At 44.5% G+C, this 25,745-nt stretch overlaps 2 protein-coding genes across 3 annotated transcripts; both read left to right on the top strand.

The window, feature by feature from the left end:
- Window positions 1-4,349: 4,349 nt before the first annotated feature.
- Window positions 4,350-13,711, top strand: pfkmb (phosphofructokinase, muscle b; the record flags this gene model as incomplete). The annotated part of the gene is made up of 22 exons (XM_083668088.1): window positions 4,350-4,434; window positions 6,349-6,422; window positions 7,145-7,222; window positions 7,947-8,136; window positions 8,457-8,622; window positions 8,783-8,827; window positions 8,918-9,026; window positions 9,150-9,245; window positions 9,540-9,632; window positions 9,980-10,105; window positions 10,276-10,340; window positions 10,430-10,493; window positions 10,699-10,845; window positions 10,981-11,051; window positions 11,157-11,244; window positions 11,382-11,534; window positions 11,699-11,863; window positions 12,165-12,226; window positions 12,466-12,577; window positions 12,733-12,832; window positions 13,096-13,201; window positions 13,582-13,711. The coding sequence occupies 22 exons, from the start codon at window positions 4,350-4,352 to the stop codon at window positions 13,709-13,711; spliced, it is 2,325 nt and encodes a 774-aa protein (XP_083524214.1).
- A 1,226-nt stretch (window positions 13,712-14,937) lies between these two features.
- itgb7 (integrin, beta 7) lies at window positions 14,938-25,594 on the top strand. Of its 2 annotated transcripts, none has more exons than XM_083667589.1 (16): window positions 14,938-15,009; window positions 16,160-16,226; window positions 16,499-16,578; window positions 18,362-18,551; window positions 18,907-19,077; window positions 19,275-19,516; window positions 19,764-19,919; window positions 20,109-20,204; window positions 20,627-20,716; window positions 21,716-21,853; window positions 22,459-22,649; window positions 22,935-23,146; window positions 23,689-23,899; window positions 24,097-24,290; window positions 24,558-24,718; window positions 25,030-25,594. In XM_083667589.1, the coding sequence occupies exons 2-16, from the start codon at window positions 16,163-16,165 to the stop codon at window positions 25,096-25,098; spliced, it is 2,265 nt and encodes a 754-aa protein (XP_083523715.1). In that variant the 5' UTR covers window positions 14,938-15,009; window positions 16,160-16,162; the 3' UTR covers window positions 25,099-25,594. The 2 variants fall into 2 exon arrangements, with proteins under 2 accessions (XP_083523715.1, XP_083523714.1); XM_083667588.1 differs by having other exon boundaries at window positions 24,097-24,302.
- The last annotated feature ends 151 nt before the right edge of the window (window positions 25,595-25,745 follow it).

Here is a 25,745-nt window from a genome sequence, read left to right as displayed (position 1 = left end):
TGTGTGTGCTATTTAGTAGACACTTTTATCCAATGCGTCTTACAGTACAGCGAGTGAATACATGTTTTGTATATAGTCCCAGTGGGAAATCCAACCAACTGAGCTACAGAGGGCCGCTACTTTGTATGCCAATATGTTTTTATTCACATTATTTATACATATTTTTTTAATTCATATTTTCTTTAAAGATAGAGTCAAATCAAAGTAGCTTCTGTCTACTGTACAGTGTGGTAGTCTACCTGTGCTCTCTGACAGGGTCTGGTGGAGATTGGAAGCATCTGTGCAGTCAGGCAAAATAGGCCACAGTGACAGGAGCAGCACATGGAGGATGTGGGGTCATGTGTGTGTGTGTGTGTGTGTGTGTGTGTGTGTGTGTGTGTGTGTGTGTGTGTGTGTGTGTGTGTGTGTGTGTGTGTGTGTGTGTGTGTGTGTGTGTGTGTGTGTGTGTGTGTGTGCGTGCAAACACTGGCAGACTAACAGGCTGTTTGTGTTTTATTACAGTAATCCCCTCGCTGGGCTTCAGGGCTCTGGCAGTGGCATGAGAGGCACTCCAGGGTCAGACAGACAGAGCACATAAATGATTTTGTGCTTCACTTACAAGAGTAGGCCTAGGCTATGCATACAGTACAGTATACGTGTGTGGTGTGTGTGTGTGTGTGTGTGTGTGTGTGTGTGTGCGTGCGTGCGTGCGTGTGTGTGTGTGCTGAAACACAACCTCAATCACAACTGAAACATTGCCATAATATGTTGTTGTATCACGTCTTGGTAAATGACTTTGTGCTTCACTTACAAGAGTAGGCCTAGGCTATGTATATAGTACAGTATACGCGTGTGTGTGTGTGTGTGTGTGTGTGTGTGTGTGTGTGTGTGTGTGCGCGCGCGCGTGCGCGTGTGCGTGTGTGGGTGTGTCTCACCCCCACCCAGATAAACCTATCCTTTGGCGTCCCATATCGGAGTACCCCAGGATAATGCTTCTGTGATGAAGTCAAGTTCCATAGTTCTTTTCTCCCCCAGTGCCAATGGCCTCGCCGTGACATCAAGGCTATTAATACGGATTAAATCCAACATGGCCGCTGGGACAGAGAAGCTGTGTGAGGATGTGGGACCTGGGTGCACCCCTGGCCCTGTGGATCACACTCATAGCCTCTATAGGGCTTTGGGTTCTGAAGAGGATATGGACACCTTTCACTCCATTCAGCGGTATGTATCACAATAGTGGGTGTTTGTGTGAGTGTGTGTCCTGTGCCTGTGTGTGTGTGTGTGTGTGTGTGTGTGTGTGTGTGTGTGTGTGTGTGTGTGTGTGTGTGTGTGTGTGTGTGTGTGTGCATGTGTGTGTGTGTGTGCGCATTTCTGACTGTCTGTCTTTTATTTTATATCTATTTGTATATCTGCGTGTTTCTTTATGAGAGTCACTTTTGCAGTTTATTTGCGATGCGTGTGAAGTGCGTGTATATACAGTACTATACTTGAGTAGGTAAGTAGGTATGCGTGTGGGAATGTGTGTATGTTGTGTTTTTGCATGGCTCTATGTATCTATGTACATGAACATTCTGTACTGTATGTGCAAGTGGTGTGTGTGTGTGTGTGTGTGTGTGTGTGTGTGTGTGTGTGTGTGTGTGTGTGTGTGTGTGTGTGTGTGTGTGTGTGGTGTTGCCTTGCAAGCCTGGGGATGACTCTGCAGTTTTAATAATGGCGGTAAGGGGGTGGGGTTACGGTTCACTTCATAGATAGCAGACTTGTCTCCCAGTCAAGTTCAGACATCCTGTGTCTATTTAAAGATCCCGCTATGACTGTAAAGAGGACATACTGTGTAGTGACTGATCATGCTGTCGGTTGGCCCACCAAGCAGTGGAGAACATGAAAGATGAAGATGAAACATGTTACTATGGCTTATACATACAATATGCCATAGGGTATCATAGGGTAATCACAACGTCTAAATGTAAAAAAAAAAAAAAAAAAAAACCTTGGAGATGACGCTGCTTAGGAAGAAAATGATTGCCCCAAGATATGGCCTTCAAATTTGACTCTTCTAGTTATTTTTGTGCTCTTTTATGTGTTGTGAAGTGTGTAAATGATGTCATTCATTCATGTTCAGACGATGCACATTGCACACACAGCCCATGGACAGCCCTGAGTTAATTCTACCTTCATGCTTAGTTACTCTTCCATCATTGCTAGTAAACACAGTTGACATGCAACTCAGATAAGATCTGCTTCACATTGACATTGATTGACCCACTTAGACCCTAACAGCACATATATGAATAATACACACAAATAGTGTGAAGCAAACCTTTCTTGAGTCAATACACGCACACACACGCGCGCACACACACGCGCACACACACACACACACACACACACACACACACACACACACACACACAAAGGTCCTTAATGTGATGATATGTCTAATTACCATGGCAGACGCATGTTTCCTATCATGGATGGCATACTGGTACCCTGTTAACTAATGAGAGAGGGAGTGAGAGAGAGAGAGAGAACAAGAAGTTTCTCCTCTCTGTCCTTGAATGTCTGTATTTAGCCTGAAGGGGCAGAGACAGACTTATACAAGTAAACCAGCTAGAGACTTCAAATGCTGTATGTAGTAGAACCACTCTGGTTGAATGTATCATTATTGACCCACGGACCTTAGAGGAATTCTTTGTGCAATCTGAATGACCCAATAGTGGCTCTCTGAACATAATGAATGAGAGGAAAACACTCTCCGCACCCTTCAACTTGCCACATAAAATATCCATGAATGTCCCTGTATGTACTCTTTAGAGCAATTTTATTCCCATGTAAAAAAAAACGCTGCACACGTGAAATTATACTGAGAAACCTCTGACCCGTTTCATCCTCGGGAGACTGGTTGTTCATTGGTGGATCGAAGGTTGTTGGGATTAAAACCCCCCGAAAAATCCTTCCGTATTAGATGCTTAGATACGTCTCGACCTATCAGCTCTGCCCAGTGGAACAGACCTGATAAGGAGTATGACGTGCGTACTGAAGGAGTATGACGCGCTCACAAAAGTGGTTGTTACACACAAACACATGCATAACAACCAGTGATGGGCTTCAAACATCAACATGAAAGTGGATATTTGAAAAATGCTTGAGATATTTGACAGATGTAGAGAAGGCATATAATGTGAATGAAAGCATGGTTCAGTATCTGATTCAAAGCATGAGTCGCGGTTTTTGCTTATAACATACGGTGCCCTGCATAAGTAATAGGACAGTGAAGCATTTTTTCTTATTTTGGCTCTGTACTCTGTACTCTAAAGTTTGGATCTGAAATCAAACAATTACTATGAGATTAAAGTGTAGATTATTTTATATGTGTTATTTCATATATATATTTGTCTACATATTGGTTTCACCATTTAGAAATAGCAGCACGTTTTATACATAGTACCTATTTCAGGGACAGATTTAATGGGACAGATTAATATCCAAATTAAGCACTCTTGTTTAGTATTTGGTCGACAATCCTTTGCATGCAATAACTGCCTGAAGTCTGTGACCCATTGACCCCACCACACGCTAGGTATCTTCTCTGGTGATGCTCTGCCAGGCCTGTAATGCAGCCATCTTCAGTTGTTGTTTGTTTTGAGGTCTTTTTGCCGAAAATGTTATTATCAGGAAATTAAATCAATGTTCAATTGGACTTAAATCTGAAGATTGACTTAGTCAGTCAAGAACATTCCACTTTTTTAAAAACTCCCTAGTTGCTATGGCAATATGTTTTGGGTCATTGTCTTACAGTATGATGAAGCACCATCCAATGAATCTGGAGGCATTTGCTTGTACTCGAACAGACAAGATATTTCTGTACACTTCAGAATACATTCTGCTGCTGCTATCAGCAGCTACACCATCAATAAAGACAAGTTAGCCAGTTCTAGTGGCAGCTATACATGCCCAAACCACAACACCACCATGTTTCACAGATAATATTCTTGCCATGCTATATCTACAGTAGTTGTAGCTGTGAAGAGCCCGCTCTGTGATTGCCACAGCAGATTTAATTGTATGAAGGCACATGCTATGACGGTGGCTAGTTTTATATTTAGTTAAGAGTGGCAGGAGGAGAGTGTGTGTGAATGTTTGTGTGTGTGGTGTGTGTGGTGTGTGTGTGTGTGTGTGTGTGCATGCCTCAGTACGTGCCAGGCAGAAGGTAGTTATACTGCGTCCCCCTGTCTCAACTAGTCACTTTCCCAACCAAGCAGAGGGGTTCGGGTTAGGTCTAACACGTCTGCTTTTCTCCTTGCCATCCGCCTTCTCTATTTCTCCCTCTCCTTTCCTTACCTTCTTCAGCCACAGACAGCTCGACCAGGACTATGACACCTAAAGCCGATGTGGACCCCACTAAGATGGGAGTGGGCCGGGCCATCGCTGTGCTGACCTCCGGGGGCGATGCCCAGGGTGAGTGAAGGTGGTCAAGAGGGTTCCAGGGGCGAGTTAGAGGGGCATCCAGGGACACGCAGCCCGGGGCTGGTTGAGCTCAGCAGGTGTTTGAGCAGCTCCAGAGTTATATCTCTCTGTGGGAATGGTTCCCAATCACTCTGAGAGCAGGGCTGTCAGGAAAAGGGAAGTGGGGAGATCAACTAGGAACACAGTGTGCTACAGAACTATTTCTGTCTGGCAGTCAAAGCTGGTGAGAGAAGGAGGGGCATTGTAAAGGCGTTGCTTTGTCATTTGTGAAAATGACTTCTGGCCTACTGTACAGTACCTTTGTCATTGTTTAAAGTCATGGCAGTTGTTGAGGGGAGTTCTTGAATGGTGATGTCGGAATCAACAGCTGACAGACTCATGGACCGTACCACTTGAATGAGTGTCAGAGGGGTAATTGAGCCACAGCACAACTGTTATGAATTACTTATTAGAAGACAACTCTCTTATTTTTACAGTTTTATTAAATCAAACTACCTGTTGAGAATTTGTTTCAACATTTGCACTGTATGCTTTACCACAGCTTAATGTACCACTATTACAATGTATAAAGCTTCACCATACTGTAGTTCATATAAAGGAAGTGGCATGTTATTGTTATCATGTTATTGAGCATAACACATCTATGGCCTAGGTCTATGAACTTTAGCTGCACATCAAGACCTCTCTTTTCTGTTTCTATGGAGATAACTTGTAATACGGAAAGGGCAGCATGAACTCCACTGAGGTTGCCAGGGTCACCAAGGCGTTGTCAGGGAGACTTCCCCCCTGACCTTTAGCTGGATGATGAATATCTCCACTTTGACCTTTGCGATGTCTGCTGCTGACCCCACATGACCTTCTAATGTGTGTGTGTGTGTGTGTGTGTGTGTGTGTGTGTGTGTGTGTGTGTGTGTGTGTGTGTGTGTGTGTGTGTGTGTGAGCTGTCTGTCTGTCCATCTGAACTTGAGATCTTTATGGAGGTGTCTATGAACTGCTGTGTGGCTCGACCACTCTGCAGCCTCCTGATCCACTTACTATTTCCCACTCTATCTCATCTAATGTTTCCCTTCCCTCTCTTTACTCACCCTGCCTCCTCCCTCTCTCTCATTTCTCTTTCTCTCTCATTTTCTCCCCAGTTATCCACTCTTCTCCTCTCTATCCCTCTCCCTCTCTCTATCCCTCTCCCTCTCTCTATCTCTCTGTATCTGTTGGAGGGGTGTAATTTTAGAGGCGTGACCTTTCTGTCATACGACAGGACGAGAGGTGAAGTGGAGTGGGCTGCACTCTCCCTCCTCTCTCTCCTTCCTCTCCTCTCCCTCCTCTCCTCCCCTCATCTTCTCTCCCTTCTCTCCCTCACTTCCCTCCTCTCTTTCCTGCTGAAAGAGGAGACACTCTTGGCACCTCCGTAGATACACTATCCACATGTCTTGCCCTTTAGACTGGGCCTTATGTGTTGAGCCTGAGAGCTGAGTAAATACCCTGTCTGCCCGCCCCGCCGGCTCCCTGGAACAGACACACGGGCAGGCAGTTCATCCATTGTGTGGATGTGAGGGGGAAACTGCTATTTTCTGCCGGGAGATTATTGAGATTCTATGATGTTCAACAAATACTCTCAAATGCGTCTGTAAAGACTGAGGCCTGTCTGAGGCATGTGGTGTGTGGTGATATTTTCACCATCCCCTAGAGATGATAGTCAACTCGGTCCCTTGACTAGATCCTGCTACTGTATGATGGGCCACCCCCATGAGGCAGTCGTTTAAGCCTCTATCATAGGTCAGCCAGTCATAATCATGAATATGTTGACCTCAGTTCCTTTGTTGTGTGTGTGCGTGTCAGGTCATATCTGAAACGCACACCTGTGCAGGTGGATGTGTAACACACACTAACACACACTCTGTCCTCCAGGTATGAACGCAGCCGTGAGGGCCACAGTCAGAGTGGGAATCTATACTGGGGCCAAGGTCTACTTTGTACATGAGGTCAGTAGTCTAACTGTCATCTGCCAACTGTAGTGTCAACTGTGTCGTTATCCATTATCCCTGATCTCTGTTCTGTTCTTGCCCAGTGTTAACACACCTGATCAACTAATCCACCAATCATATGAAGTCCTTGACTGGTTCTTCGTGCTGGGTGGGAACAAACGCTTGTACAGATGCTTACTGTGGGGGGCCTGGACCAGAAATTAAGAACATTGGCCTACAACCTTAAAACCTTAGTTCTACAACCATTGGTCTAGAACCGCATGGCCAACTTTAGTCTTTTTTTTTTTTTAACTGATATATTACATCCTGGGGCTGAAAATGGCCTTAGGTCACTGTATGAGTGTTTGGGGCCATAAATACTAATTTTGTAGATTCTCCTAGAACGATTTCCCAAGTACAGTGATATATTCACTGCAACTGGCCTCTTTGCAACTGAGGAAAACAACCTTTCGAACACCTTTTATTGAGAATCCTCCTAGCTTCATCTGCCGTTACTTACCTAACTAGCTCTGTGAAGGACAACGTCAACAAAAAACAGGAAGCAACTTTGGCTGGTGTGGGCCTGACTGATTAATGACTAATGGCTAATGACTAATGGCCCATTCCTTTCATTTCCTATTTCTGTATCTATAAGCTGAGCCTCTCCTTAAGCACCTTTCACTGCTGTGGGCTTTCACACCCTTCACCTCACCATGAAAGCGATTGTGTGTTGTCTCCAGGGTTACCAGGGTCTGGTGGATGGAGGAGACAATATCCGCCCTGCCACCTGGGAGAGTGTGTCCATGATGCTGCAGCTGGTGAGCACAGCGCACACACAAACACACACACACACACACACACACACACACACACACACACACTTGCACACACGCACATACATATACAGACATATCAACTCATCATGACCTTCACCCTCCCACCGTATTTGATGACTCTCTCCTCAACGGGTTCAGACCACATGTAACCTTTGAATGGAGAGGGTGTGACCAGTAATAAGTAACTCTAGCTGGTCTGGGATCAGTGGTGTCTCTGCAGGTCAAGTAGTCATTCAAATGCCAGGGTTCACTCCAGGAGTTGGATTTAATGGTCTTCTGATAGAGGCTGGGGCTTCCTCTCCTCCTCCCTCTCTTCCTCCCTCTCTCTCTCTCTATCTCCATGTCCCTCTCCTTCTCACCCACTCCTCTCTCTTTTTCCCCAACCTCGGTCTCTGTACACCTCTGAGGCAGCTCTCTTGACTTTGTTTTGTGGACAGAATGTGTGGGTTCTGTGGGGCGCTTAGTGGCGTAGCACACTAATGCGCTTACCACGTAATCGCAAGGTTCCTTGTTTCCATTCCGACCCTCGACCTATCTTGCATGTCATCCCTCCTCTCTCACTTCTCATCCTTCCTGTCACTCTCTACTGTCTCAATCCCATTAAAGCAGAAATGCCCTAAAAAACATATTTGAGAAAAAAAAAGAATGTGTGGGTTCTTGTTGTTAAGTCCCGCTGACCCCTTCCCTCCCTCTTGCCTTGCCTCAGGGTGGCACTGTGATCGGCAGTGCCCGCTGTCAGGACTTCCGCACCAAGGAGGGACGCACCAAAGCCGCCTGCAACCTGGTCAAGCTGGGCATCACCAACCTGTGTGTGATCGGTGGTGACGGCAGTTTGACCGGTGCCAACCAGTTCCGCTCAGAGTGGAGTGAGCTGCTGGCTGATCTGGTCAAAACGAGTGAGAGACTTGGTTCATTTCCCACTGCACAACAAACCCCCCCACTACCATCATAATTATTATTTATTTTTTTAAATGCCCCCCTCTTTAGCATTTTGTGGTCAGGAGAAAATATGAAATGAGGTCAAGTTCGCCTCCCAATTATTTTCTTTCAAATAAATTCCCAAACATTTCTGCTCCAGGCATCCCTCCGGCTTATTATGCATCTGTATGATATACTGTATGATTATGGTAGCAATGTTTTTTTATCAATGTTAACTTGCTTTAACCCATGCTGAACTGTGTGTATCTGAATGCACCTTTGCTTCACCAATGTCCAGCTAGGATCACAGTGGAGGAGGCCAAGCGTTCCAGTCACCTGAACATCGTTGGCATGGTGGGCTCCATTGACAACGACTTCTGTGGGACTGACATGACCATCGGCACTGACTCCGCCCTGCATCGCATCATGGAGGTGGTGGACGCCATCACCACCACTGCACAGAGGTACACACACACTTATACACACACACACCTAAAAAAAAAGCACAGAGTGACATACACTATCAGCAGAGATATTCCCTTTCCCTTCTGATTTGAAATACAGATATTTCTAATGTATTTAGTATGTTTTGAGCATGAGTGAATCACATGTCTCTCTTCACAGTCACCAGAGGACGTTTATCCTGGAGGTGATGGGCAGACACTGTGGGTGAGTGCCTGACTTTGTGTGTGTGCGTGCGTGTGAGCGTGCGTGCGTGCGTGCGTGTGTGCGTTTTAACTGTGTTCCCTGTTCCCACAGCTACCTCGCCCTGGTGACTGCACTGGCCTGCGGTGCTGACTGGGTGTTCATCCCAGAGATGCCCCCAGAGGAGCAATGGGAGGAACATCTCTGCAGGAGACTGACTGAGGTACTACATACACCTTCTCCTCTCTCTCTCTCTCTCTCTCTCTCTCTCTCTCTCTCTCTGTCTGTCTCTATCTCCCTCTCCCTCCATCTGCGACCCCCCTCATTCTCTCTCTCATTCTCTCAGCAAAGGGGCCGTGGTTCTCGTCTGAACGTCATCATCGTTGCGGAGGGAGCTATGGACCGCAGCGGCAAACCCATCACCTGTGAACAGCTCAAGCAGGTGGGTGATGACCACACTCAGTCACTACGGTCTATGGAGAACGTACTGTAGAAGTTGCCTCTGACCACTATATGGAGTCCGATCTTTTTTCATCCGCGTAACGGTTAAGGTTAGGAGGATTGGGGGTGGAGTAATCTGATCCTAGATCAGTGGTTAATTTAGGCCAGGTGATAGAGATACTACTGCATTTGAGGGTTAGGGTTATGGTTAGGTCATTCTAATGGAAGAACTATGAAGCAAAATACATCTATTCATTTTAGGCATATTGCTGTACTCTTCTCTCTCTCTGTTCAGCTGGTAACAAAGAAACTAGGCTTTGACACCCGTACCACCATCCTGGGACACGTCCAGAGAGGAGGCACTCCCTCCGCGTTCGACAGAATCCTGGTAATCTATCATTCAATCTCTGTCCACCTGTCGAAGCTTATGCTATGTTGACCAACGGGTCTGTTTGTATGTCACTCTCTTAGACTTTCATTGTCTCTGAACCAAAGGGTTTTCTCACTATTTACAACTCTCCTCCTCCCCTTGCACCTTTCTTCCCTTCCCTCCTTCTCTCCTCCCTGTCCTCCCTGTCCTCCCATCCCCTTCCCCTTCCCCCCCTCCGCCCTCCCTCCTCCTCTCTGTGCCCCCTCTCTCCCCTCCCTCCATCCCTCCTCTCCTCCTCTCCCTCCCATCCATCTCTCCCCTCCCTCTCTCGTGTCCTGTATTCCCTCCCTCCCTCCCTCTCTCAGGGCAGCAGGATGGGTGTGGAGGCTGTGATGGCCCTGCTGGAGGCCACTCCAGAGACCCCGGCCTGTGTGGTCAGCCTGTCAGGCAACCAGGCTGTCAGGCTGCCCCTCATGGAGTGTGTCCAAGTGGTGAGCTGGCCACCCATACATATTGGATATTTAGACTTACTCTCTTTCTATTGACAAAATCAACATATTATCAACAGATGCAGTGGTAATAAATAAGTCAATGACTTTTCAGTTTTCGTTGTCATTTTCACCATTCTCTATCTCTGTATTTCTCTCTTTCACTATTTCAGACTAAAGATGTGACCCAAGCCATGGCTGAGGGGAGGTTTGAAGATGCTGTGAAGCTCAGGGGAAAGTGAGCATTTTTCTGTTCTATTCTGCCTTTATTTTGAATGGGTTTTGGATGAAATTGTTTGTAATTTTCACATCAATATCTGTTTTAAGGAGCTTTGAGAATAATTGGAACACTTACAAATTGCTGGCTCACGTGCACCCCCCAGATGTGAAGGTGAGAAACTGCAATGTTCAGCGTTTTTTCCCCCATTTCCCTCTGTATATATATATATCCTACATTGTATATATATAATACTCATAATACTTCAAATATCTAAGGTGTCCCTTGCTTGAATTACCTTGATTATTACAGGGTGCTGTGAAGACATGGACAAAGTCATGATAAACAATTTGGAATCTCTCTCTTTGTCTCCTTTCAGAGCAATATCAACATTGCCATTATGAACGTTGGCGCCCCCTGTGCTGGGATGAACGCCGCAGTCCGTTCAGCCGTCAGAATCGGCATCCTCCAGGGTCACCATATGCTGGCCATTCACGACGGGTTTGACGGGTTGGCTCAGGGAATGGTACATTTCACCTCCAAACACACACACACACACACACACACACACACACACACACACACACACACACACACACACACACACACACACACACACACACACTCACCATACCCATCCCTTTTTGACCCCTCCCCCCAGGTTGAACCCATCAATTGGACCGGAGTGGGAGGATGGACTGGCAAGGGAGGTTCCATGCTGGGCACCAAGAGGTAAGATTTCCCAATGGAGCACTAAAACCCTTGGTGAGAAGAACACACACCTCCAGATGGTCTTATCGATACAACTTATCTGATCATCTCCCCTCTCGTTTGAAGGTCCCTGCCAAGTGAATTGATTGAGCAAATCAGCCTGAGCATCGCTAAGTTCAACATCCATGCTCTGATCATCATCGGAGGCTTTGAGGTGAGGAGATGGAGCAGAGCGTATGTCTTCTGATGTCCTAATTAGACTCTAAATCCCACAAAGCTTTAGGGCATGTCAGTGACCCTTCATTTGGGGTGTGGTAGTACTGTATATGACAATGTGCGTCTCCCTGCCAGGGGTTTGTCGGTGGTCTGGAAATGGTTCAGGCCAGAGAGAAGTACGAGGAGTTGTGTATCCCGATTGTTGTCATTCCCGCCACAGTCTCCAACAATGTTCCGGGATCTGACTTCAGCATTGGAGCTGACACTGCCCTCAACACCATTACTTCGGTCAGACACACCACAAACACATACACATGCACGCATACTTACAACTCTGTTTTATACACACATCCCTCCTCATACTTGCCTCCCCCACCCCATCTCTCTCTCTCTCTCTCTGTCTCTCTCTCTGTCTCTCTCTCTCTCTCTCTCTCTCTCTCTCTCTCTCTCAGACTTGCGACAGGATCAAGCAGTCTGCTGCCGGCACTAAGAGGAGGGTGTTCATCATTGAGACCTTGGGGGGACACTGTGGCTACTTGGCCACCATGGCCGGTCTGTCCTCTGGGGCTGACGCTGCCTACATCTATGAGGAGCCTTTCAACATCCACGACCTAGAGGTCAGGGTGGCTTGATGGACGGATGAATGGATGGATGAAGGGATGGGTGGATGGATGGATGAATGGATGGAGGAATGGATGAAAGGATGGATGGATGAATGGATAGAGGAATTCATGGATGGATGAAAGGATAGATGGATGGATGGATGAATGGATGGATGTATGAAAAGATGGATGGATGGATGAAAAGATGGATGGATGAATGGATAAAAGGATGAATGGATGGATGAATGGATAGAGGAATTAATGGATAGATGGATGGTGGAAAGATTACTGAGCTGACTTGTTGTATTGTGTGCAGCTAAACGTGGAGCATCTTGTGGAGAAGATGAAGACGACAGTGAAGAGAGGGCTTGTTCTCAGGTTTGTGTGTGTGTGTGTGTGTGTGTGTGTGTGTGTGTGTGTGTGTGTGTGTGTGTCTTAAGACGGCCTGCACAAACACACTTAGTTTAAATAACTCATAATGGCCTTAAGTCTTGGGTCTCTTGACAGAAAGTAATTGAATCAGGTGTTTTACCTGTAAATCCAATAATTCACCAGGACCTTGGTTGGAGATGTTTTGCTTGTCTTTTTTTCTACTGACTGCATCGTCTTGCTCACAGGAATGAGTGTTGCAACTCCAACTACACCACAGACTTCATCTATGCCCTGTACTCAGAGGAGGGCAAGGGCGTGTTTGACTGCAGGAAGAATGTCCTGGGACACATGCAGCAGGTCTGAGAGAGGCAGCGTTTTGGTTCTTTTCGGTGGTTTGCGGTTGAGGCTGATAAATGCAGTGAACTGTAGTCAAAGCAAGTAGTTATTACACTGTAATACAACGTGAATCTCCATCTCGCTCTCTCTCACACCATCTCCCTCTTTCTATCTAGGGTGGAACCCCTACTCCCTTCGACAGGAACTTTGGCACCAAGATGGGGGCCAAGTCTGTCCTCTGGCTGACTGACAAGCTGAAGGAATGCTACCGACATGGTGAGCACATGAATGAAATACTTAGACTTGATAGTTCACCGGGCGTTTTTTTAAAAGCTCTGAAGTGGTCTAATGTCAAGATTAGTCCACAATCTACACACAACAGGTGATGTGGGATATGGACTTCTCGACATCAGAGGTCAGACCAGTTCTAAGCTCTAGAAACGTCTGCCAAACGTTTATAGGCTGATTGGAGTAGCCAAATGTGGTAGTGTGTGTCCACTCGCCTGCTGTGCTGATGCCAGTCCCCTGTGTGTCTCCAGGCCGTATCTTTGCTAACTCACCAGACTCTGCCTGTGTGCTGGGCATGAAGAAGAGATCCCTGCTCTTCCAGCCCCTGACCGAGCTCAAGGAGATGACTGATTTTGTGTGAGTCCCTGCTCACTTGTCACATCCTCTCTCCGCCCTTCCTCTCTCCTGACTGTGGCTCTTCATCATGGTTCACACAGCTACTCTGATGATGATGTTAAGATTGGGAGTAGTTTGCAAGTGTGTGAAAGTGCAGTTAGCTCAACTGAATGATTTCTTTAATTGACTTCTCAAGGGAAGCATACAGAATTGTTTTTATATCCATTCATCCATCATTCCTTCTTTTTCCTTCCTATTCTCACTCCTGGTTTCTCCCATGTCCCCATTATTCCTATCCATCTCCCCTTTCTTCTCTCTCCCCTCTTCCAACACCCTGTCTTCTTCTCTATCTCTCTTCATCCCTCCCTCCTTCCCTCCCTCCTTTCCTTCTCCCTCTACAGACACCGTATCCCAAAGACGTCGTGGTGGATGAAGCTGAGGCCCATCCTGAAGATCTTAGCCCACTACAACATCAGTCTGGACACCTCAGAGAAGACTGCTATGGAGCATGTCATCAAAAAGAGAGTTTAAAATCCTTTCTCTTTCACAGACACACACAAACACACAAACACACACACACACACACACACACACACACACACACACACAAACACACACACACAGACACACACAAACACACACACACACACACACACACACACACACACACATAATCTCAAACATGGACACGATCATTATCATTACTGTCATAAGAAGAGGCCTCCCATGAAGCTCAACCTATAACCCTCCCCGAAAACATCCTCCTATCCCTCAACCAACCCACTCCCGTGGAGAGACAGAGACAGTGACTCACTCAACAGATGAGTGTAACATATCCACAGACAGCACTTGCAGTTATGATACAGCAGCTGCGCTCACAGTTTGCCGTGTAGAACCTTCAAGTGTTTACTGTGTCGAGGGTCAAAGAGGGTATTTAGAGCTGTTGTTAATCACATATAAGCACTCTCCCTTCTGTCATAGAAAACCCTGCCTTAGGCCTATTATGTATGTCATTGTGAAGGCATCTCCAAACCACATACACCCACAATTTCCTTTGTCTGTGCCCGTGTCTCTACTCTCACTCTCTTAACCCTTCAGTAACTGTATAGTTCACACCCCTTCTGTCTCTTCATTACTATACTACTTCATTTATATACTATTCAGTAGCACATTTTCCCCTGTGTTTGTATGACAGAACAGTAAAAAAAATAAAATAAAATAAAGACTTCCTTCCTCCAAGTATCAGCACATTTTCTCCCTCAAAATGGTGGTTTTAACTGCAACTGAACAATGTTATAAAAAGTTCCACTATGTGATGATGTTTTTGTTCAGCTCAGATGGATAATGACATGTTATTTGTGCTTTAACTACTCCCTTGCCAATAGAGGATGTCAGAGATTAACCTTCTCCAGCCAGTTGTAAGACAGTTGAAAGCTACTTTTTCTGTTTATGTTACACAAAAGAAATAAGCTACTTTGTAACAAAATGTCAGTGGAACAGTGAAAACACATTTAAACTTGAAAAGGTGACACAGGGACAACAATATGCTGTAATTGTATGTAGCTTTACATGTAGTTACACTTATCAACACACCCAATTATCTACACTGAATGTTTTATGTAACCTAAAAAACAACTGACTTGTAATTCTTTCAGTAATTCTACATTAATGTTGTAATAATGACTAGCCTATTTTCACAAGTACAAAGCCCACAAGTACAAAACACCCTGTGGGGAAATAGCAGAGGTTCAGATGACTGTGGCACCTGACACGGATGCTTCCAGTGCGCACGCAGAAGACTTGAAAGTGCTCACTTCCAAGCAGCTGAGGTGAGTGAACTCGCACTTCATTAACATATTTGAGTATTTGTTATTTTTTTACTATAATGCTGGTCAATAGTTTTGGATTGATGGATGTGTGCATGTATAGTGTCATCGCCATTAACTCATATTACTCAGCTTCATGTGAATCTTTGACTTTTTGCATGATTTGATTTCCTGCCTCTGGCTGTGGGTTATCAAGTCACATGTTATTTCTATGCTTCATTTAATAGGTCTGATCATTTCTCAGAAAAAAGGTATCTGTAATAAATCACCCGGAATCTGACATGATAGATACAGATAGATAGATACACAGATACATGTAGGCGTAATGTTAAATGTAGGTGTTACACACAGTGTTACACACGTTCTAGGCTATCTTCATATTTTTCTTTTTGTTGAAATTCTATGACTACATGGTGTCGTCTTTATGACAATTTCCCTTTTCTCATTCTCACACAGAGTGCATGTGTTGCTGAATGTGCTAAATGTAGTGCGTGCGTGCGTGTATGTGTCACTTGTGTTTGCGTGTTCCTACAAACCAACGTGCAGCCGTCTGTGTGACCGCAGACTCTAATCCTCTCGGAAGAGCAGCAGTCATCTGCAGTACCTGTGGTTTGTCAACGTCTGCCCCATTTCTGAGACATGCCAACTTCCTTCCTATAACAAAACAGAATCTTTCATCATGTTTCACGTTGAGTGAGAAACTATGTTTCATCGCTGGTCCTAGAATGTTCTGTATGACCTACATGAGCCCCTTAAAGGAGAGTAAATGCTTACCTTTAATACACACACATGTTTTAATATAATAACATCGATATTACAACCTCAGAGAGAGGTTGTAGAAGCAGAAGTTGAGAGTTGGGTTTAGTTTTATTGCTCATCATCAGAATGGGAAGTTGTGAACGGCCCTGGTTTCTAGCTTAGTCTTTGTTGTAGAAAGTTTGCCCTGTTTCTAAGTAACGCAAATGTCAGAGACTGCAGGTTAATGCAGTGAGTGGTTGAAGATGCGAGAATTGCTCAGTTCAGAGGAAGTGTCTTGTCTACTTCTGGTTTCTGTCTCCGCCCCCCCCATTTCTCCAAACTCCTGACTCTCACTGTTCCTCTCCCTACCAATCTGCTTGACCTTCAACCTCTCTGCTTGTATCTCTCTCTTCAGGCAATGATTGGGGTCTTACTACTCGTCACCCTTCTGCTATACTCTGTGGGACAGAACCAAATTCATGGTAAGTGCATTCACACCTTAACAGACCTGAGTTATGGAGGGTCAGTAAATGCAAACAAACATTCTCCTGTGTTTTTGGGTTCCATTTAGAACCCTCTGTGGAATAGCTCCTACATGGAACCCAAAAGGATTCTATAATAGATTCTCCCACAGGGAACGCCGAAGAACCCTTCATGGTTCTAGGTAGCACCTTTTTTCTAAGGATGTGTGTATTTGTCTCAAACATCAAACACGTTATGATAATGTCCTTACGTTGTTTGTGTGGCGTGTCAGGGCTGCTCCAGGGATGTGTGTCCCAGCCCACATGCACAGAATGCCTAAGGAGTCCTGGATGTGCCTGGTGCAAACAGAATGTGAGTCAAATCAATCTGTATAAAACCCACTGTAAAATCCGATTAGGTGACAAGGTCACCTCAATGCTGCTTCCATTTATTTCTGTTTGAAACTGTTATTGTATTTAACCTTTATTGATCTAGGTTAGTCTCATTGAGGTAACATCTCGTCTCCGAGAGAGACCTGGTCCAAGACAGTAGCAAGGAAACTTCACGACAGTGTGATCATTATTGAGTGCTTCTTCTTTCCCAGCAGTGGGGTCTGAGGTTGATGGCAGTAGTGTAGTGTAGTGATCTAATAGTTTTTCTGTGGCCTCTGTATTCTCTGTGAGCCACCTCTGGGCTCTGGGAATGGCTCCATCTCAGTAGTCATGTGTAGGGACCACGTTACGGCATTCAAACAGTTGCAGCTCTTTGTAATAGGAAGCTACACGCTGTACATGGTCTTCATTGGAGTCTAGATGATCAGATACGCCCTGAGTATCTCTGCTGAGAGTGTCAAGCTCATAAGACAATGTAGATCACCTTTCAGCATTCCCAATGCTGTAAAGGTTAGCTGAAACCTTTTTTTTGTAAATTCGGGAATGGATTTTAAAGATCCAGTGTGGATTTTTGAGCTTTAAAATAGTGCTAAATGGCCATGGTAAATTGGTAGCAATCAAGGAATTAAATTACATGATAAAGAACGTTCGGTGAAGAGAGCTGTTTTGGTCCAAACAAAGCGCTTTCTTAAATCTTGTGTCGAGGTCGAGCCTTTACTTACTCATTGTACGTTTTCTTTGTTTACAAGGATATACACATGTTTCCCACTGTTCGAAAAGTAAAATGTACATTTTTACATTTTCTGTGTGGGCAGAGGGAGCAGGAACACGCACAACTACATGCTTCATCTTTAAGGGGAGTCAATGACTGTCCCTCTGACCTTTATTCAGTGGTGGAAGCGGTTCTGTGTCAAACCTTTCCAGAAACTGATAACAGGGGGTTCTGTATGAGAAGTTACATTGACGTGGCTGAGAGACAGTCAGGTGGAGAGTAATGTTTCAATTCCTCCTTCTCTTTGTCATACATTTGTTCTGAATGTCAAAACTCATTTAGATGTATACTTTCTATTCTCTAGATCCTCAACTATTCATGATTACTAGTTTCAAACTACTCATACTGTTCTTGGAACCACTGTTAGCTTTCTCATCTAGAATAATTGCATACACATACAGTAACAGTACCATAACCCTTAACAGTAATGTCGAATGTCAGTTTGTTAAACATCAGAAATGATAAAGGGTTGTTATCTTGTGTAGCACACTCTCTTCCTTGTCCTGATAAGAGGGGTTCCACTTAAATCATACAGTATATTGTGTGCTGCAGCTCCGTGTGGTTTCCTATGCCGTAGTGCTAGTGGTGTCGTAGTGCTATGTATGCTATGCTCAGTTACGCATTTCTATTTATTATGCTTGTTTTCTGGTAATTCTGCTTTAGATATGCCGGATGTTTTTTTTTCTCTGTCGCATCTATGTTTATTTTTATACATGAACCCGGCCCTAGTGTTTCATTCAAATATTTTGGTGGTTTTGATTTAGACTTCCCTGTCATTTTAGATGTTCCAATTTCAAGATGTAGGCCTAACACTCGCAGGCACACACACACACACACACACACACACACACACACACACACACACACACACACCCACAAAGACACACACACACACACACACACACACCCTGCATGTTTGATAACCTCACATTCCACATGTGTTTTAGAGTGAGTGACTGAACTGAGACCCAAATCTCTGTCCTCCTAATAGGACTTTCTGGAGACAGGGGAGTCCAACGAGCGACGCTGTGATACACCTGAGTCTCTGAGTAGCAGGAGCTGTGGAGATGTTGTTAACCCCCAACCGTTCAAGGACGTGATGAAGGACCGCGAACTCAGCAGTGACCCAGACAACGTGGTCCAGCTTAAGCCACAAAACCTCCACCTCAAACTCAGAGTTGGTGAGAAATGGCACCTCCTATATAGCAATCAGACTTACACCTATGTGGACATATGGGCAGAGCCAGTATTTGTAAGCAGAGCCTAGTCTGTTTCTGAAAAACAAAAACATTAAAAACTGTGAAAACTTTTTTTTTTTTTTTGCAAAGTGGTGTGTTGCTGTGTTGTTACATATGATGGGGGGTGGAAACTAAGGTGGCACGCCTGACCAACGAACCGATCTTGAATTTCGGGTTACGGTTAGGGTCGGTTTTAGATTTGGACCTAGTCGGACGCTGGTCAGGAAAGACCCTTAAGTCTTACCACATATGATGTAAATCTGCTGTTCATAACTTTTCCATCCTGTTTTTTTCCCAGGAGTCCCTCATTTCTTCAACGTGTCGTTCAAGAGAGCAGAGGGCTACCCCATCGACCTTTACTACCTGATGGACCTGTCCTTCTCCATGAAGGACGATCTGGACACGATCAAGAACCTGGGCCAGGACATCCTCACCACTCTGAGCAAGGTCACCAAGCAGGTCCGCATAGGTGAGTCCTGCTGAGGGATGAATCACAACATGTTCAATCAAACATGGGTTGAGGTCAAAGGGAAAATTGCACACACAAAAAATACAAATTCTGGGTACAAATTCTATGTTGGGATTCAACCAATTGTGTACAACATACTGTATAGGGAGATAGCTATGTTGCTGTTCTCATCCTATCCTACTCTTCATCCGCCTCAGGTTTTGGCTCGTTTGTGGACAAGGTGGCCTTGCCTTATGTCAGCCAGGTAAAGGCCAAGAAACAGAACCCCTGCCCCAGCCGTGTCGATACCTGCCAGCCTGCCTTCAGCTTCCAGAACATTCTGGGGCTCACTAAAGACGCGGATGATTTCAAAACGAAGGTCAGCAAGCAGAGGATCTCTGGTAACCTGGATTCTCCTGAGGCTGGCTTTGATGCCATCATGCAGGCTGCTGTCTGTCAGGTAAGGCCATCACACATGACCAAGCACAGTCACAGCCACAGAAAACCCCTGCTTGCATGTCTGCTAAGATACTCACCTCTGACCCCCGGCCTTTCTACTCATCTCCCCCTCTCTCTTTTGTTCACTTCACTCTCTTTCTCCTCCCTCTCTCCTTCTCTGTCTTTGTCCCCCCCCCCCTCCCTGTCATACTTCTCACCCAATCTCTACCTTCCTCTCTCCTCCTTTCTCTCTGTCTCTTGCCATGTAGGGTGTGATCGGTTGGAACAATGTGACACGGATCCTGGTCTATACATCCGATGACACTTTCCACATAGCTGGAGATGGCAGGCTGGCTGGGATATATGAGCCGCATGACGGGAAGTGCCACCTCAATGGCAGCGGCTTCTACGATGGCACTAAATATGTGGGTAATCATAGTGGGAATGGGATTATCAGAACAGATTTAGGTCATCATGCCTTGCCTTTTTGCAAAACATAGTGGTTCATAACCGTTCACTGGTATTAATCGGAATCGTTTAATTGTTTTTCGGTTCGTTATTTTACCCCTGGTATCTTACCCCTGGTATCTTACCCCTGGTTCTGTGGGTCTCAGGACTACCCCTCTGTTGGCCACCTCTCCACGGTCCTCTCAGACAATAACATTCAGCTCATCTTCGCTGTCACTGAGGAGAGTGTTCATGCATACAAGGTCAGCCTTGAAATGTCATTCAATTTAATTTATTTTTCAATTACAAAAGAGGATTTGTAAATGTCCATAAGATATCAACTTCTGTTCCGCTCCCCATTGGCTCACTCTCTTTTTCTCTCTTCTCTCTCTCTCTCACACACACACACACACACACACACGCACACACACGCACACGTACACACACACACAAACACACACACACACACGCACACACACACGCACACGCACACACACACACACACACATACACACACACACACACACACGTACACACACACACACACACACGCACACGCATACGTACACACACACACACGCACACGCACACGCACACGTACACACACACACACACACACACGTACACACACACACACACACACACACACACCTGTCATGTAATTTACACACACACACTTTCATAGGCATTGAGTGAACTTATCCCTCAGTCGGTGGTTGGGGTTTTGAAGAATGACTCGAGCAATGTGGTCCAGCTCATCTCAGAGGCCTACAATGTGAGTGTTACATAATGGAGACACAATGCACCCAATCATTAGATTAGATTAGATTAGATGAGATTCAATTTTATTGTCACTGCACAGAGTACAAGAACTGAGACAACGAAATGCAGTTTGGCATCTAACCAGATAGTGGCATAGTGCAAAAGACTTGAGAAATTAAACTGTAGGCAGTGGCTAGTATTACAGTATGAGGTATTACAGTGAGTATAAATAAATGAATATAATAAGTGAATATACATGAGAGGAATATCAATATGATATGTACAGTTGAACAAGGGCAATAAAAGACATGATATTGTAGACAGTGAGATGGCAGTATAAGGTATTGCAGTATAAGGTATTGCAGTATAAGGTATTACAGTGAGTATAAATAAATAAATTAATATAATATGATATGTACAGGTGAACAAGGGCAATAGGTCTTGAGGTATGTAACATATATGTAAGATGTATAATTAGAGATCAATATAATAAATATGCTATGTGCAAACAAGCAGTAGTGCAAAAGCTAAATTGGAGTCCTGTGTGTGCAGCCAGTAGAGGTTTGGGGGGAGGGCACCCTGACACTGGGAGTCAATGTTCCTCTTGTTGGGAGGTAAATACACCAACCTTAAATGACTTTAATCCCAGAACACAATACACAAAATAGCACTTAGTTTAATACTAGCAAGATATGAATGGCTACAATTTAACAATGACTAAACATTCAAATGAGGACAGAATGATCGGAAACTGAGTCGCTTATCTGAAAACAACCAGCTAAACACAGCTGCTCTCATACGCATTTATTTTCATTGACACCCTAGCCTCATAGTGGCTCCAAGCAGAAAAATAGCTCTGGTTAAGAGCTGGTTATATCACAATGTGTCTTATTCTGTCTAGTGATGACTATTGAGGGAGGTTTTTGAGATAATATACTGATCTTGATCTGAACATGAGCTTGGTCAAGGAAAGAGCATCATTTTGATGTGTTTCATATGTATCTTTCCACAGAACCTGTCCTCCACCATCTTCCTGGAGCACCAGAAAACCCTTGTGGATGTGTCCTACAAGTCTCACTGTGTCTCCGAGGAAGGCAGCGCTGCCTGGCGGAAGAATGGCGAGTGTACGAATGTCAAGCTCAACGAGCAGGTCTGTCTGGTCACAAAGAATAGTGGGGGTGGTCAGTCATCATAAGACAAAATGCTAGGACCAGGGGTTATTGGCAGTCACAATGCTAGAAGTCATCAACTGTCTCTGCATGACATCAGCTAGGAGAGCATGCCCCAAATCCTGAAGGGCTGTGAGTAAGGGTGGTAGTTCATAGTGTATATCATTTTGACCCTACAGTACCAGTCAAAAGTTTGGACACACCTTCTCATTCAATGGTTTTTCTTTCTTTCTTTTTTATTATTTTCTACATTGTAGATTAATATTGAAGACATCAAAACTATGAAGGAACACATATGGAATTATGTAGTAAACAAAAAAGTGTTAAACAAACCAGAATATGTTTTATATTTCAGATTCTTCAGAGTAGTCACCTTTTGCTTTGATAACAGCTTTGCACACTCTTGGGAAGGTGTGTCCAAACTTTTGACTGGTACTGTAGCTGCACATTTGGATTTGAAAAGCAACAACAAATAAAACATCTCAAACTGCAATTACTCAATTATGTCATGGTCTGTTGTTACATGTCCTAATAAATACCCCTAGCCATAATATTTTTTATTATCTTATCCCTATCTTGTTTTTAGATTGACTTCACTGTGAGATTGAACATCTCTACATGTCTGAAAGAGAAGACAGAGTTTCACATCAAAGTGCAGGGCATCAGCGAGACCTTAAAGGTCTTTGTGGAAACCCTGTGTGACTGTAACTGCGATGAGAGTGAAGTGCTGTCCCCACTCTGCAACAATAATGGGACGCTCAGCTGCGGCATCTGCAGGCAAGTGCCCCAGTTATTATATGTCACAGCGCCCTCTGGCTGCGATAGAGAACTGATACAACATACACAACAAGTGCAGGTGTTGAGTCTGCAACTTTCAAAACTTAAAGCACGAAGCATCTAATTTGTACCTAAGGTAAATGTAACATGCCAGAGACAAAGGTTCTCACATTCAAAACAAAGAATACCATTTTGAAGACAAGTAGTCTTAGTCTTAAGAGTAGGAGTTTGAACTATTGTTTAGCTACTGTTGTGGCATTATTTGACAAATGACGTGTCCCTTAGCTGTGATGATGGCCACCTGGGTCAGAGGTGTGAGTGTGAGCGGCCAAAGGACATGACCTCCGCGGATGCTTCCTGTCGCAATTCCGCCCAGCTCTGTAGTGGGCAGGGGCATTGTGAGTGTGGGAAGTGTGTGTGCCACGGCAGCTACCGTGGCAAGTTCTGTGAGTGTGATGACAACAGCTGTGCTCGACACAACAACATGCTCTGCGGTGGTAAGTCATTCGGTCGCCAAATAGAGCAGTACAGAGAGCATCCCCACAGTATGATTTCAAAGGACTCTTCTATTGTCCGATGTTGTTGCTTTACTTCTATTGCTATGTGTTGTTAAATAGTTTGTTTCCAGCTAGTAATTGGTTAAAAAGTGTTGCAGTCTGCAATACTGTGTTCTTTTTTCCGTTTGTTACCATGTAGTGCTGTACTCACAATACAGCGACCATCAAAGCCCCGTAGCTGTAGCGGCACATATACTCACTTCAACACTTAAAAACAGAACACCTGGGGCGCTGAGTGGCGTAGCACACTAATGCACATACCACATAATTGCAAGGTTCCTGGTTCAATTCCGACCCTCGACATGTCTTGCATGTCATCCCTCCTCTCTCTTTCATCCTTCCTGTCAATCTCTACTGTCTCCATCCCAATAAAAGCTGAAATGCCTTAAAAAAAAAAAACAGAACACCTGCTGATTCTAAGCATATAGAGTATTAGGCATTTTGTTTGACAGACACCTGTATTTGCTCTCTGTATCCCTTAGGTAAAGGGGATTGTGACTGCGGAACATGTAAGTGTCATGGCAGCTATACGGGCCCTGCGTGCGACTGCTCCTCCCTCACAGACCAATGTCAGACGGGGGGCAGTAAGCTGTGCAGTGGGCAGGGAACATGCCAGTGCAACAAGTGCCGCTGCAACAAAGACTTTCTTGGCAGTGACTGCTCAAAGATTCTCAATGCATGCTTTAAGTACCAGTGAGTACAGTGAGTTTAACTCTCAGAGTATGTCGGTTTAGATTGAGTTGCCAGTTAGCCAACACTAGACTTTGCTTACTACAATGTGTGTGTGTGTGTGTGTGTGTGTGTGTGTGTGTGTGTGTGTGTGTGTGTGTGTGTGTGTGTGTGTGTGTGAGAGAGAGAACAAATAATAAACCTGTTTATTATGTGGCCAGGGCCTGTGTGATGTGCGAATTGGCCAGTGAGGGAAAAGCTGATGATATGAAAAACTGCAGCAAGCTGTGTGGCTCAGTCAAACCCACTCGAGTGAAGGGACCCCAGGAATTTCCCTGCAGAAATGGCTCCATCTCATATGAAGTGAAGCTCTCCCCTGATGGAAACATCCTGACTACCTACGCAGATCTGCCTCGTGAGAACATAAGTTAATCTCTAATAATGATGGTTTCTTTGTAGAGATACCCGTCCAAATAACCTAAGATGATAGCCTGGCTGCCAGACTGATATGAGCCATTCTTAGACTGGTATCCAAGCTAACTGATAAACTGATATGGCTTGAGTTCACAATTTCTATTCTCACTTCTGATTACATTTGTTTAGATTGATTTGATCAACTATTTTCTCTAATAGATAGAGAGTTTAACCCTGGAACTTCTTCCTCTCTCCACATCCCTGTCAGGTACTATCGACAAGACCTATGTGATCATCGGCAGCTCAGTAACCAGTATCATCTTCATTGGCATCGCAGTGATCCTGGTCAGCCGTCTGGTGCTGGAGCTGCACTACCGAAGAGAGTACAACAGCTGGCTCAAAGCCAAGGAAGACGAGGAATGGAAAGATGTGAGAGAAATTGTTGACTCATGAACTTGTCGATTTATTTAACAATACAGTTCTGACCCTAAAACATTTTTTTGTATGCATCAATGCAATAAATACTGCCCCTGAAGGTGCAGTTACATCCACTCTGTGGCAATCATTTTGACAGCACTGCAGCAAATATTTTGAATGTGTGTCTGTGCAGTGTAGCTTTTATAGGGCCAGAACCATAACTGTGTGTTGGTCATAGTAAGGTGTTTGAGTCAGTGTGCAATGCCTACCTATAACATTGATTGTACAGGATACGGTATGATACTTTTCCTTTTCTGTTTCAGACCCAAAATCCGTTGTTCCAGGGTTGCACGACCACAGTTATGAACCCCATGCACACTTTGGATGACTAATCCAGCCCCATTCAATCGGCAAACCAACACGTGAAATCACTGGAATCTGGACTTGATAAAAGACGTCTCAAGAACATTTGTATTTTTGCTGTGCCAAACCATTGCTGACATAGTTAAACTTACTTACTGTTTCTCTTCTCTTGAATTGCTGCCTCTATTTCCTCGGCCCTCAACTTGCAATTCTCTCCTCGTCACCTCTCTATTACTCTGCTCATCAGTTTATCTCTCAGTGTGAAGTGTCATTCCTTTCCAGTTGCAGCAACTTGTTCATACACTGTATGTATACTGTATGTCTTTTTTGTTAAATTGTATTGTAATAATTTGTGTGTTTTAACTGATATTTTAACTGCTCAATTATGATACATCTGCTTTTGTGTATTGTATATTTATATATTTTTATGTCAACATATGTTCTATACCATACAACAAATGTTCATGTGATTACTGTTATTTTTTGTAATTGTAATATATTCATGATTCAAATTGCAATAAAAAAAAAAAAAGGTCAGAACCTTGTACACTCCTTTTTCTAACATTTTAAAAAGAACATGCTCTCGAGGGACTACTGTAAACTCAAAATCATCTCCTCCGGTTCAGAGACTGAGCAGAGAACAGTGCTTGCTTGAACTACATCACCCAGCGAGCTT

Source organism: Argentina silus (genome assembly GCF_951799395.1).
Source record: "Argentina silus genome assembly, chromosome: 4".
NCBI classification, from domain to species: Eukaryota; Metazoa; Chordata; class Actinopteri; order Argentiniformes; family Argentinidae; genus Argentina; species Argentina silus.
The sequence above is the reverse complement of the archived record's forward strand: the minus strand, read 5'-3'. Positions and strand labels throughout refer to the sequence as shown.